This window comes from Mirounga leonina, unplaced genomic scaffold (assembly GCF_011800145.1).
Source record: "Mirounga leonina isolate KUSES-001 unplaced genomic scaffold, KU_Mleo_1.0 Mir_125, whole genome shotgun sequence".
NCBI classification, from domain to species: Eukaryota; Metazoa; Chordata; class Mammalia; order Carnivora; family Phocidae; genus Mirounga; species Mirounga leonina.
In genome coordinates, this window is record NW_023270305.1 from 751,072 (window position 1) to 765,250 (window position 14,179).

General features: G+C 50.5%; 1 protein-coding gene across 3 annotated transcripts in view; it reads right to left on the reverse strand.

The window, feature by feature from the left end:
- Window positions 1–12,865: 12,865 nt before the first annotated feature.
- Window positions 12,866–14,179, reverse strand: part of NOL10 (nucleolar protein 10) — an 84,344-nt gene continuing 83,030 nt past the window's right edge. For 2 of the 3 annotated variants that reach the window (XM_035000580.1, XM_035000581.1), the window contains one exon: window positions 12,965–13,676. In XM_035000580.1, coding sequence (XP_034856471.1) covers window positions 13,557–13,676 — 120 coding nt within the window. In that variant the 3' untranslated portion in view covers window positions 12,965–13,556. Of the gene's footprint in view, window positions 13,677–14,179 lie in introns of all 3 variants that reach the window. The other variant, XM_035000579.1, reaches the window with a different exon arrangement.

The window sequence follows — 14,179 nt, forward strand, 5'->3', positions numbered from 1 at the left end:
AACCACCCCAGGTTCCTCCTAAAGCATTTCGTGCCTCCCCCGCTGCCCCCTAGCCCCTGCCTCTGAAAACAACTGAGGTCAGATTAACAGCCCTTCCCTGGAGGGGAGGTGATCAGGGAAGCAGGCGGGTTAAATTGGCCAAGTCATCCTTGGGCTCAAGAAGCCGCCTGGAGCCTCCGCTCCAGGATGGAGGCCCAGCCCCTCGGGGTGCCCAGGGCTCACAGGAAGCCCACTGCCGCCGCCTCCGTGGGCTGGGCCCTGTGCCTGGAGTTTAGGACCACCCCACTCTGTCATTGCCCGGCCCTGCCAGGCCTTTCCAGGCTGAACTGGAGGGAGGGGCCTGGTCTTACCTCTTATACATCCCACCCCCCTCCCTACCCCATCCACTGTCTGGAGGGCAAAGGGCCCACATGGGCGCTCAGGGAAAGGCCTCTTTGTAGAGTCTGAAGAACAATCTGATTGAAGAGTATTTTCAAGTATGATTGACATAACTTTCTGGAGCCCCAAGTCCTCTTTAGATATCATGTCCTAATGAAGGGAGCTGGGAATGTGGTCAGGTGAACAAAGTCAAGGTCTCCAGGGCCTGAGTGCCCCCGAGAGCTGAAGGCGGCAGTGTTGGGCCTTCCTCTGAGCCATTTGCCTCCCTCCACCCCCAGTCACCCCTGGTCCCCCGTCTGGCTCCTGCCTTTAGATGTCATGCCAGTGACCCCCTCCCAGCACCAGCACATCTTCTGGGGGCCATGCAACATGCCGATCCTACAGAAACGCACGTCACACAACATGCATGGCCCCCACAGTGAGATTCTGCAGCCTAGAAATGCTGGAAATATTTCATAAAAACTCCTGAGTTATAAGTCAGGTTCATGTATTGTGTGTTGTGATTTTTAAAAAAAATTTTTTTAAATTTTATTTTATTTGAGAGAGAGAGAGAAAGCACGAGGTAGGGGGCAGAGGGAGAAGCAAACTCCCCGCTGAGCAGGGAGCCAGACGCGGGGCTCGATCCCAGGACCCTGGAATCATGACCTGAGCCGAAGGCAGACGCTTAACCGACTGAGCCACCCAGGTGCCCTGTGTTGTGATTTAAACCACAGATCTGCTTTTGAAAAAAGGCAAATATTTGAAACCCAAGAGACTGGGATTCTGAAATCGAAGGGAGAAAGGATGGGGTGGAAGGAAGCAGTGAAATGCTCGAAATTCATTCAAAGCTTGGGGTTTATTCTCATCCAGAAAACTGCAGGGAAAGGAGAAGAGATTTTTCCACCTGGGGTCTTGGTAGCATCCTGAGCGAAGGGAAGGAAGGCGCCGGCAGACCACCAGGCAGCCCGAGCCAGACAGGAAGTCTCCTCTGTTCTTGATCCAAAGAGATGACTCTGGAAAGATGGAATGTATCTGGCAGGTTGTATCAGGAAGAGGGAGGGACATTCTACTGGAGATTTTGGCTTCAATTGATGAACCGGTGGTGGTACAAATGGGGTCAGGCAGTGGGGAGGGGACCCCAGGACTCCTAGAGCCCTATTCCCAGGGTTTTGGTGCCTGTGGCCCAAGCGTGGAGCCCACTTCCCTGACATAGGGCTTGGGACTTCATTTGGAGCAGGATCCCCCTGGGGGGGCCATCTTGTCACATAGTCAGGTGACTGTCCCGCGGGCAGAATGGCGCTCTGCAGGGCCACACCTGTGGCAAAGCTGGTCCATGTTGGGCAGAGAGGGGGTGACGTTGAACACTCACCAGGAACCTACCATCTTCTAGGCACTGTTGGGTTCTTTGCACACTTTACCTCATTAAATGCCCCCACAGCCTTGTGAGGTAGAAATAATCACGCCCATTTTACAGACAGAGAAATCCAGGAAATTTTAGTAACATTTCCAAGTTTGCAGCTATGGTAAAAGGCAGATCTGGTCATTGCCCCTGAGCGTGTGCAGGTGGGAGGCCTGGTGGTGGGCATGGTCCCTGTGAAGGACGTTGCTATGGTTACCAGCAATGGGGGAAGGAACTCTATCACTTGTTTGCTAAAATTCACAAAGGGGCAGACCAGTCAGGCCTTTTTGGAAGGGCACGCTCAGCTCCAGGACAATGAGAGCTGTCCCCGGCTTTGGCCGATGCCACCTCGGTCACCAGGTCCCGGCCAGGAGCCAGAAGTGGGCAGAGGCTCACGGTGTATCCCCCCTCCAATGCCCCCCCCCCCCCGCTTCGTCTGCATCAGCTGAGAACCAACAGATAGGGCCGACCTCCTGGGACCTACCTGCTGGGGCTGCAAGTGGCTCCCTTGAAGGTTAAGGGTAAAGCGGATGGATGGCCTGGGGAACGGAATAGCTGAGGTCTACGAAGTAGTAGTAAAAACTGAAGAACAGAGAGCCAGGAGGTAGGGACAGAACCCCTGGGTGGTGCAGCCCCTGGAAACTCCCCAGGCCAAGGGCGAGCTGGCCAGTTTTCACCCCCATACCTGAGTCTTTTCACCTAACGTAGATCCTGCCTCCGACTCTCCATGAAGAAAGGAGAACATGCTGTGTGTTCTTCATGTGGGGCTGCACTTGACTACATGAAAGGCAGTGACCCTGCTTGCTAGGTGAAACCCTGAGGGGAAATAATTATTTCCCAGCAGACATTTCTTAAATGATGCTTCGAAGATCCACCCTCCATCCCCCCTCTGCTGAGAGGGATAGCCTCTCCTAGGTGCAGAGAAGCCCACAGGCCTGGCACAATCTACCGTTCATGAGAGCAGCCTGTCAGCCGGGCCCTGTTGACCAGGAGCCCAACCTGAGGACGAGGCCTCCCTCCCTCTCCACCTCCGGATGCCCACTCCCCTCCCCCGGTCCGCTGGCCCGTCTCTCCCTCTCCTCACTCCTCGTCTTCTGCCTCTCACTGCTGCCCCGGCAGCTTCTCATCTGCAAGAAGCCTCTGCTGGGAAAACTGGCTGGGTGCCCATGGCTCTCAGCCGAGTCTGCCCCCTGGCCCCTCCATCCCATTTGTAGCCTCATCTTTCGACCTGAAACTAATAGTTTATTAACGTCTGCTCCCAAACCTTTGCCGGGGCCCCAAGATACTGCCCAGGGTCTATGAAGCACGAGGCTGAATCCAGCAACTTCCCCACACCCATCTGTCCATTGATCCATTGATCCATTGAACAAGGTTGGACCAAGAGCTCGCTGTGTGCTGAATTCCATGCCTGGCACGCAGTGAGGCCATGGCGAATGCCACTGTGCTGGTTAATGTGCTGTGTCAACGTGACTGGGCCCCTGGATGCCCAGACATTTGGTCAAACATCCTGGGTATGTCTGTGAGGGAGTCTCTGGATGAGATTAACATGTTAGTTGGAAGCCTGAGTAAAGCAGATGGCCCACCCCGACACGGGTGGGCCTCGTCCAATCAGGTGAAGACCTGGATAGAGGAGAAAGGCAGAGCAAGAGGGACTCCTGCCTGATGGCACCGCGAGGACACGGGTCTTCTCTGGCTCTTCTTGACTCTCCAGCCTGCTGGCTTTCTGGCAGCAACTACAGCGTCTTCGGTTTCTCAGGCCTTCGGATGTGGACGAACCACACTGGCCCTCCGGGGGCCCCGGCCTGCCGACAGCAGATCGAGGGACTTGTCAGCCTCCGTCACCATCTTAGCCAGTCCCTCACAGCAAATCTCTGCACACGCCTCTTCTCCCCTGTGGGTTCTGTTGTCTGGAGAACCCTAATAGGATCAGCGTTATGGGAGCCACGACTGTGTCTCCATCCCATGCGGCGCGAACCTCTCGATCAGGAGCTAGACGGTTCTTTATTACAAGAGAAACCAGCAAAGTAAATTTACTTATTATTGTGAGATTTATGGCCACACCTTTTTTATGTGTTTTTCAAACAAACCCGTCGTCACGGTAACTCTCTTAAAACAAGATGCGACCTGGTTTAAAGAGCCTGAGAGCTAATTACAATAGTGCTTTGTATTTAGTTACACCTTTCTTCTGAGGGGTTTAATGGACCTCACTCATTAAGCTTCACAAACATCCTCTGAAGTCTTTAGGGGACAGATACTATTAAACCCATTTTACAGACACAGACACCAAGGCACAGACGGGTTCAGTGACTTGGCCACCGACTGGCAGCTGAGCCCCAGGCAAGTCTGGGCCCGACCCAGGCCCCCCTGGTTTCCTTCTGCTGTCTCCACTCACCAGACTCCATTCTCAGGTTGGAGAGCCCTTCTTCACGAAAGGCTCCGTTTCCCACAGCGTGCTCTGCGGCCATCCCTGTGCAGAGGAGGCCCTGGCGGGGAGGCCGCAGGGCTGAGGGAGGGACGGAGCAGGGCAGAGGGGAGGCGGGAGCTCAGGGGGTGCTGCTTCCCTGGCGCCGCGTGGTAGAGCCAGGCCTCAGTGGCAGCGCACCGGCCTGGTGTTCGCAGGGGTGGTGCGGCCACACGGGGTCGAGCGGACACCAAGCTGCTCCCGCCTCGGTCACGAGGGTCTGCCCCTCCGTGCGGCCGCCCGGGGGGCCGCTGCTGTGGCTCAGTGCCTCTCAGAGCAGGGCCCAAATCAGCGCATCTGCCATGTTCCAAATCTGCAGAATCAGAAACCGTTTCACAAGGCCTCCGGCCTCCAGGGGCTTCTCCGGGATCTCTGCCTGGAATGTTCCTCCCCGAGATGTCCTTCACTTCTTCATGGGCCTGTCCTGACACGGCCTCATTAACGCAGCGGGAAGCAGGCCCCCTCCTGGCCCTGGTCGTCGCCTCACCCTCAGGATGCTCGGCGGGCACTGCCCGTCTCCCCACAGCCAGCCGCGCGTTCCAGACCAGGGCCCTCTGCTCGGTCACTGGCATGGAGTAGTCAGTCAATAGCCACATGAACCTTGATTTGTGACCCAAGAGGAGGGATGAGGAGGAGGAACATGTATTTGGGTGGGTGGGGCGTGGGGCCCATGAGTCTGGTTTGGGGCACGTTGAGCCTGAGGTCCCAGTGGCCCACACAGACAAGAGGGGCAGCTGTTTGGTGGGTGGCTCGGCAACACCCAGGACAGGTGATCCAATGATCCAGAGGAGCTGAGATCGAGGAGGGGGAATGAAGGGTTCAAAGAAGAAATCCTGGAGGGGCGCCTGGGTGGCTCAGTCGGTTAAGTCTGCCTTCGGCTCAGGTCATGATCCTGGAGTCCCTGGATCGAGTCCCGCATCGGGCTCCCTGCTCGGCGGGGAGCCTGCTTCTCCCTCTGACCCTTCCCCCTCTCATGTGCTCTCTCTCTCTCATTCTCTCTGTCTCAAATAAATAAATAAAATCTTTGAAAAAAAAAAAAAGAAGAAATCCTGGAGCACGTCAGCACCTGGGTGGGTGGTGAGGCTGAGGAGCCGGCAGAGACCAAGGAGGCCAAGGGCCTGACAGCGTCCAACGTGACAAAGGAGTCAAGCAGCGTCAGAGAAGCCTGGTCTTAGATCTGGCAAAATCGGGAGATGAGCTTCCAACCTGAGAACTACGGTCCTCGGGCCTCGAGTGGAGGCTGGAAGGTGGGCTCCAGCAGGAAGGAGGGACTGTGGGGGGATGCAGACAAGGCCTGGGGCCGTGAGGAGGAGGGGGGAGGCACTCAGAACCAGCAGGGGTGGGAGAAGAACGAGAAGGGGTGGGTGGGGAGGAAGGTTTCAACTCCCCAGTTTTGAACTCACACTTGGAGCATCTGAAACGGGAGAGAGATGACTTGTCACTGGGTGTAAACAGAAACGAAGGGGATAGTGAGTTCACAGGGATAGGATGGTGGAACTCCAAGCAGGCAGGGGCTGTGGCTGAACCTGAATGAGTCTTGAGTCTGGGGCTCAAGATTCTGTCCTGGTCTGAAAGAAACCTAAGGCTACTAGAAAAATACAGGCAGCCTACCCCCCACCCAACAGGAAGGCATGTGGCCCTACGACTTTCAAGTTCCACCTCTGGCACCCACCACCATCATGGGTCCCCATGCCGCGTCAGGAGAGCGGGACAGAGGTATAGCTTCCAACAAATTTCTCCGCCCAGTATGTGCTCACACATGGGGAAGGGTACATGTTTTGAGTAGGGGACAGCACCCTAATTCCCAAAATAGTTCATTCAAACATAACTGTTAGACTTTTGTATTGCACTAATTAATTTAGGAAAATTCACACGGGCATAAAAACTGCCTTTCAAGAATAAAAATTGGGGCGCCTGGGTGGCTCAGTCATTAAGCGGCTGCCTTTGGCTCAGGTCATGATCCCAGAGTCCTGGGATCGAGCCCCCACATCGGGCTCCCTGCTCGGCGGGAAGCCTGCTTCTCCCTCTCCCACTCCCCCTGCTTGTGTTCCCTCTCTCGCTGTGTCTGTCAAATAAGTAAATAAAATCTTTAGGGAAAAAAAAAGAATAAAAACTGCTAGGACTGGAATTTTCCATGCGTGTTCAAGAAGATGCACAGTATCCTAAATCAAGTTATCATCTGTGCCTGAATAGAAGAAAATTCCAAATATAAGACAATTCCGTATGTTCCCAAGGAGGAGAAAAAAAATTATGCCAACTTGGATATGGGAACCTTTTTAGGGATGTTAATAAAAATAATCAAGTATCTACTTATTTATATTTACATATATATACTGTTTTCTAATGCTTTGTTCTTCTCTTTCAAAGTATGAAAAGAATTCAGTCACTCCAAGACTCAACCCATTCATTTACTGTGGACTTTCTAGGACTAAAATACATCACTTTTGGTATTCTCAAATGCAAAAGAGAGACAAGTTTCCTACTGAATATCTAACATGGAAACAGGTCTCTGTTACAAAGTGTTAAATGGTTCTGTGAGCCCCGCCATCTACATTTCCTCAAAAGCAATGAGATGGTCAACTCCACAATTTTGTTTCAGTCTCATGGCTACATAGGTAAAGTGAAGTTTGAAAATCATTTCCAAACCCAAATCAATCAAGTAAAACCCCTAATTTTTTAATGCATTGAAAATTTGCCTAAGAACTATAAACTCTCACATTTTCTTATAAAAGCACAAAAACTTTTCTTCTATAAAATCTGCTTTGCATTTATGGGCGCCTGGGTGGCTCAGTTCGTTGAGCCTCCGGACTCCTGATTTCAGCTCAGGTCATGATGTCAGGGTGCTGAGATTGAGCCCTGTGTCTGGCTCCACGCTCAGCAGGGAGTCTGCTGGAGATTCTCTCTCCCTGTCCCTCCTCCTCTGCTAGTCCCTTCCCTCCCCCATCTGTGAGGCTCTCTCTCTCTCAAATAAACCTTTAAAAAAATCTCTTTTGCAGCATTTAAATGATGCTGATGATAAAGCTTTGAAAAAGAGTTAAATATTCATCTTGTGTGTTTAGTAAAAAAAAAAAAAAAAAATTCATGGAAGCTCCAGCAAAAGGTCTCACTACACAATGTATCACAATTACACGTTGTAGCAACAAGTACACCTCTGGGAGACAAAATTTCACTGGGCTCTGCACCACGCTCCTGTAGTGCAAGAATACAATCCCACCTCCTAGGGTAGGCAGGGATTTTCAACTTGGGGCTGGATCCATCATTAGTGGGTTGTGAAGTCAATTTAATGGGTGTAAACCTATTACATGGGTGGAGGTGGGGAGGATGAAGGAACTGCAATAGGATAGAAGAGAAAAATCCCAGCGTGCTTTATGGGTTACAGTTTATAACACTTTGGATATACGTGTGTTCTGAGTCACTATGTCAAATATATTTCCTACCATGGGGCAAAGAAACATTTGAAAACTACTGAGGTAGAATTTTGGAAACCCAGAGAGGCAATAAAACCAGGGGAAAGGAAAAAGCAGTGCCCACGCTTCTCAATTCGAGGTCCTGTGTCTTATTACTTTGAGGAAGCAATCAGGTGTTCTCCAAAAATGATGGTGGGGTGGAGAGGTAGGAAGGATAAAAAGGATCAGGACAGACAGTTCACTGGAGGTTAAGAGATTCAAGCGAAACAAAGGCTCTGAATCAAAGAGTGAGCCTGGTGTGTAAGCACAGAAATTTAGGACAAGGGCAGTGGGTGGGGCAGGGGAGATCACTTTGGTTCATAACCTTGCTTCTTATTTCAGGGAGGAAACCGAAGCAATTAGAAGGGAATGTCCACCTGTTTTCTGCTCCTTATCTGCCTACCCATCACCTACCTCCCTGAACATCCCCGAGTACTCTGCCTTTTCTCTCCTTACAATCTCACCCTGTGTCTGTGGAAGGTCACTACCTCGATCCGCATACTGCACCCGTTCCCTCCTTTGCTACTGTGCTGATTCTAAACTACGTCTACAAATTCTTTCTAGGGTTGCCTGATCTAGCCAATAAAAATACAGGTCATCCATTAAATTTGAATTTTGGATAAATAACAATTTTTTAATGTAAGTATGGCCCATACGACATATAGAACACACTCTGATAAGTCACATGTTTATCTGAAATTCAAATCTCACCAGGTGTCCTGTATTTATTTCACCTGGCCCCCCTATTTGATGCTCCTTCCACTCGGAAGATGGCATCTAATTCCTCTCCCACTGAGCACAGGCTATACTTGGTGACTCCATCCTAACAAATGGAAAAAAAGGGCAGGTGATGATGTATGACCTCTGCTACAAGGTGATAAGAAGCACTGTGGCTTCCATCTTGGTCTCTCTCGTCCTTGGATACCTCTGGGGGACGTTAGCTGCCATGTCACGGGGATATTCCAGCAGCCCCATGGAGAGGTCCACGTGGCAACGAACTGAGACTTCCAGCCTGCGGCCATGTGTCTGAGCGAGGAAGGGGGTCCTCCAGCCCAGGTCTCACACCTCCAGCCCAGGTAGCCTTGGCTGATGTCTTGATTGTACCCTCATGAGAGACCCTGCATGCGAACCACCCAGCTAGCCTGCTCCTGAATTCCTGACCCACTGAAGCTGTTAGGTAACTCTGTTATTTCAAGCTGCTAAGTTTTGGGATAACTTGTTATGCAGCAATAGATAACTACTACACTTACTTATGGTATCACTCCAGTAATTGTCCTCTCTAATGCCAACACTTTTTCCTTTTCCTGGGTGATTCCCAGCAACATGCAGACATGCTGGGATTTCTATTTTCAAGAAAACCCTCTCTTGATCTCACAGGTCCTATTTTCTGCTCCCTTATATTCAAAAACTACCAAGTGTTGTCTACCATCCCTCCTTCTGATTCATTCTTCCCTATTCTGTCCTGAGCTACTCCAGTGAGGCCTTCCAGCCCGGAAACAGCTCTTGTCAAGGGAGAATTGCCCTTCTGGTACTGAATCCAAAGTTCCATCTAACTCAACTATTCATTTCATACAAATTTATTAGACAGCGACTATGTGTCAGGCATGGTGCTGGAGGTACAACAGTGAACAAAACAAAACAAAAAAGAAATCCCTATTCTTACCGAGTTTACATTCTGGTGTGGGGTGGGGGACAAACAATAAATAAACAAAAAAGGCAGTATGAGTATTTATGGATAAAATAATATATCTGGAATCAAAATATTTCGAAGTAATGGAGCCAATGGGTAAGAGTAACGATGAAAAAGGTAAGATTTGTTGTTAATTACTGAAGCGTGTGATAGGTACACAGGAGATGGTGAAGCTGTTTTCTTCCTTGGCGTATGTTTGAAATGTTCCATAATAAAAAGTCTTTTATTGGGGCGCCTGGGTGGCTCAGTTGGTTGAGCGACTGCCTCCGGCTCAGGTCATGATCCTGGAGTCCTGGGATCGAGTCCCGCATCGGGCTCCCTGCTCAGCGGGGAATCTGCTTCTCCCTCTCATGCTCTCTGTCTCTCATTCTCTCTCTCGCAAATAAATAAAATCTTTAAAAAAAAAAAAAGTCTTTTATGAGCACTCTGTATCGGGTACCCGCTGCAGTAAAGGCCCGGGGAATGCTGGGGGCAGGGGCATGACTGTTTTACACAAGGTGGCTGTACCTTCAAGTGTGACAGACATGCCAACAGCTGGCCGACGAAGTACACTGCAAGCAGAGGAAATGCATCTGCAAAGGCCCTGGCTTAAGAGAACGACTGGAGTGTTCTAGAAGCTTCAAGGTCAGTGCAGTGATGACAATTTTATTTATTTGTCAGAGGGCGAGCAAGCAAGCACGAGCAGGGGGAGCAGCAGGCAGAGGGAGAAGCAGGCCCCCGCTGAACAAGGAGCCTGACGCGGGACTTGATCCCAGGACCCCGGGATCATGACCTGGGCTGAAGGCAGATGCTTTACCCCACTAAGCCCCCCCAGGCATCCCAGGAACTTTTTAATAATTAGAGTTGCAGGCGAAATAACACACTCCATAAATGGTACTGAAAAGAATGTCATTAAGATTAGTCCGATTACGTTACAAGATATTTGCTTCTGCTCTTCTGACAAAGGGTGGATAAAGCTAAAACTGTATCCTAACTAGAAACTTGAAATTCTCTCAAATCCCACACACAGAAAAAGAAGAAAAAACGGAAATGACATTTAGATTGCTTTGCTACGTACAGGTGTTTCATAAAGTTACTATGTCCATTTAAAAAATAAGTTGGGTTATGGGCGCCTGGGTGGCTCAGTCGGTCAAGCATCCGACTCTTGATTTCAGCTCGGGTCATGGTCTCAGGGTCCTGGGATCGAGTCCCGCATTGGGCTCTGCACTCAGTAGGGAGTCTGAGTATTTTCTCTCTTCCTTTCCCTCTGTCCCTCCCCTCACTCATGCGTACTCTCTCTAAAATAAATAAACATTTAAAAAAAAAAAAAAGAAGCAAAAAGGAAGTTGGGGTATACTTATTATAGATGTGACTTTTTAGAAGGTTCTTTCTGTGGATTTTTATGCATAACCATCAATAGGGGAAGAGTTTGCTTATGGATCAACCCTGCAATAAAACACTCTGAAGTTTATACAAAAGAACAAAGTACATCTCTCTCTGTATGTCCACACTTGAGAAAATTAGCTGAGGAAGAGCCCCATTGGATGACTAAAACATGTATATATAGCTGTTTATAAAACAGAAAAATATTTGAACAAATATACCTCATACTATTAGGAGTTATCTCAGGGGGTTAGATGGGAGTAAGTTGTTATAATGGGTACAAGTTACTTTGATAGACCAATTCTTTTCTAATAAGAATTCTTCATTGGAGTATAACATGCACACAGAAAGGTGTCCAAGTCGTGAGAGTGCCTCACCGCCCAGGTTAAGGGGCAGAACCAACCAGAGCCTAGATGTCCCGTCATGCCCCCCGCACACCCCAGACACTTTCCCTGCTCACTGCCTGGACTGCTGAAAACAACTTTCTTTTAAATAGTTGTTTAAAAATATATTGAGGCATCAGGCTAGGGATATTAGGGAATGAGGGGGATCTGGAGCAGGATTAGGGGAGAAGCCATCACTCAGGAGCCCCCGGGATGGTCCTGTTGTGAAAACCAAGCCCCCAGCCGTAGGCCGGGCGCAAACGCCTGCGTGTACTTTCCTGGTCTGGAGACCCACACCCGAGGCTGCTAAGTCATCCATTACAAACAAACAAGCTACAGAGTATGCAACCTGTACTTCAAAGAAAGGCGAGGACTGTAGCAGGTACTTGAAGAATCTCAACCCTGAAGAGGTGGGGCTGTTACAAGGCACTGATAAGGGAGCCCTGGGGCCTGGAGCGGGTTTCTGTGCAGCTCCGTTGACTATGTGTTCCCTGAATGTCGCCCATCACAGATGCAGCTCAGGTCCTCCACCTGCCCTTTCAGGAACCTCCCAGAACAGAAGCCCATGGGTACCCGTGCCCTAGAAAAACCTCGGTATTAAGAAATCCGCTGAGTTCGGAGGGGTGTGTGCTGAGGTGAGGGAAGGGCGGCAGGTGACAGACAAGCTTTACCAACACTCCTGAGCCTCACGCCATGCTCAATGCTCACCCCACCCAAGTACCTCGTTTCACTCTCACACAAATGAAGTCTTGGGCTCACTTTATTGGCGGAACGGACGCTCAAGGAGGTTAAACAAACAGTCAAGGCTCTAGAACTGGTGGGCAGCGGGGCTGGGATTAAACCCTGGGCCGGGAGAGTTTAGTTAGCACCGCAGCCTACTGGCTCCCCCTCCACAGGGAGGCCCCCCGAGAAGGCAGGGAAGGGAAAGAGAGGCCCGGGAAGGCCAGGTAGGAGTGGGAAAGGCCCTGACCCCAGGACACAATCCGCAGCGCAACCGCTCACCCCTAGGGAACAACTCCAGCCAGCAGTGTCCTTCCTTAACTTCTGAAATCCTCCTCTCTAGGGAAGCCATCAGCGTGGACACAGAGACAAGCAAGTGCAGAAAGGCTGAGGCCCCTTCCTCTGGGAAGAGGCAGCTCATCAAAGGAGTGCAGGGATAGGAAGCCGAAGAAGCAGAGCAGGTGGCACCAGGGATGGAAACAGGTGACGCCTCTGTCCCAGACCACAAGCTGGGTGGGCGCCCAGGTTAACAAGCCTCTTTCTGGTGACGGTGTCTGTCTATATACACAAAGCGCACCCACGCCGGACACACACGCACACACACACACACACCCACACCCACAGACAAACACATCTTTTTTTCTGGAAACAGACTGCACCTCTCAGGCCTCAGAAGTGGACACATGTCTGTACAGAAGCAACAGAGATAGGACGGGGACAGGACAGGAAAGACGTCAAGGAAAGACAGCAGGGGAGAGCTGAAGGGCTAAGGAACAACGCTGCGACAGGAGGAAGAAAAGGGGAGAGAGACCTGGCTGAATCTGGGGCCCCGGATCCGGGTGTCCATGAGGCCGGTTACACAGCCTGCAGCCTAGTCCTGTCAGCACATTCTCCCTTTGTGCTTACCGCATTTCCAGTTAGAGGCCAAAGAGCCCTGGTTCCAGTTGTGATTAAAGAAACACACCTCCAAAATCACGTTAATACCTGAGAACTAGGGAAACAAAATTCAATTTTCAAATTAATTCAAAGCATGGATCTTTCTCAAAGAAGCTATTCAAATGAAAGTATTTATTTTTATAAATGTTTTCTCCAGCCAGTTTATCTCAAATTGCACTTTAAGAAACAGAAAAAAAAAAAAAAAAGGAAAATCTATATTTAATCTTGTGAAAAGTTAAGAGAATAACCAGTAGCTTCCATTTTTGTTTTAGGATTATTACCATAAAATTATATTCTTTTTATAAAATGTTTTAAACCGCCCCCCCCCCACATAAACAAGCCACAAACTACTAATGTAGAAATGCAAACACGGCCAACACGAACACCTCAGGCGACACAGGAACGGGGTTCCTGGGGGTCAACAGTGAAGGACAGTAGGCACTGAAAGGAAACGGTGCCGAACATGGTCGATCTGCATTTTTAGCACAGGATAACCTCCCATCCCATGTTACACATTTCACAAGATGGAAAAGCAACACCTGGCTTTACTGGATTAAAACTGGGGGGGGAGGGCGGGGAACGGACAATGTTTATGGGGACAACAACTTACAGACAGTGCGGGGAAGGGGGGCGGTTTCCAAGTCTGCTGCAGAGGGCGTGACGACAGCTGCCAAACCTTTACCTCGCCTAGGTACCAAGAATTTACACAAACGGTTAATGTGTGTCCCTCTGTGTTCGACGTGCTAAGCGATGGTCAGTTTGGGCGCTCCTCCGGAGCCGCGTGCAGGACCGGTTTCCAGATTCAATGAAACGGCCGGCCGCGTCTGTGTCTGGACTTCAGGTGACCAGCTGAACGACGGAGGGTTTTCCTTTCTTGTCGGTGCAGCTTCTCAGCCTCCTGTTGCTTCTTCTGTTGTTCGGACTAAAGGAGAAAATTACATGAGAGAGAAAGAGAAAGAAAACCCCAACACCCCCTTTTGTAACCATCAGAATACCGCCATCACACCCGAGGGAGCAAAGCTGCTGTGGGCCCCGGGCCACGCAGTCTGGCCCCTGGACTCCACTCCCACAATGCTGTGCCGTTTATTAGCCAGAGACATTAATTTATTTATGTTGCCCCAAACACACACACAAATAGTTACATGTACCGAAGGTGTATTAAAACCCACCACGATTAAGTATCATTCTCCGGAACGGGTTCCAAAGAATTTTTGGCGGTTTCCAAAAAGTCCAACTCCCCTCAGAAGCCTGAGATTTGCTGCCGTTAACCCCGGACAAGGGCTCAGCAGACAAGTGGCCTGCAGGCCCCCGGGTGGAGCGAGCGCGCAGGTTCGCGGGCTGACGGCTTCCGAGGGCATGCCTCCCACCTTGATGCTCGCGCTGGCAGAGTGGGGGGGGAGGGGAGGAGGGGGACATGGGGGGGGG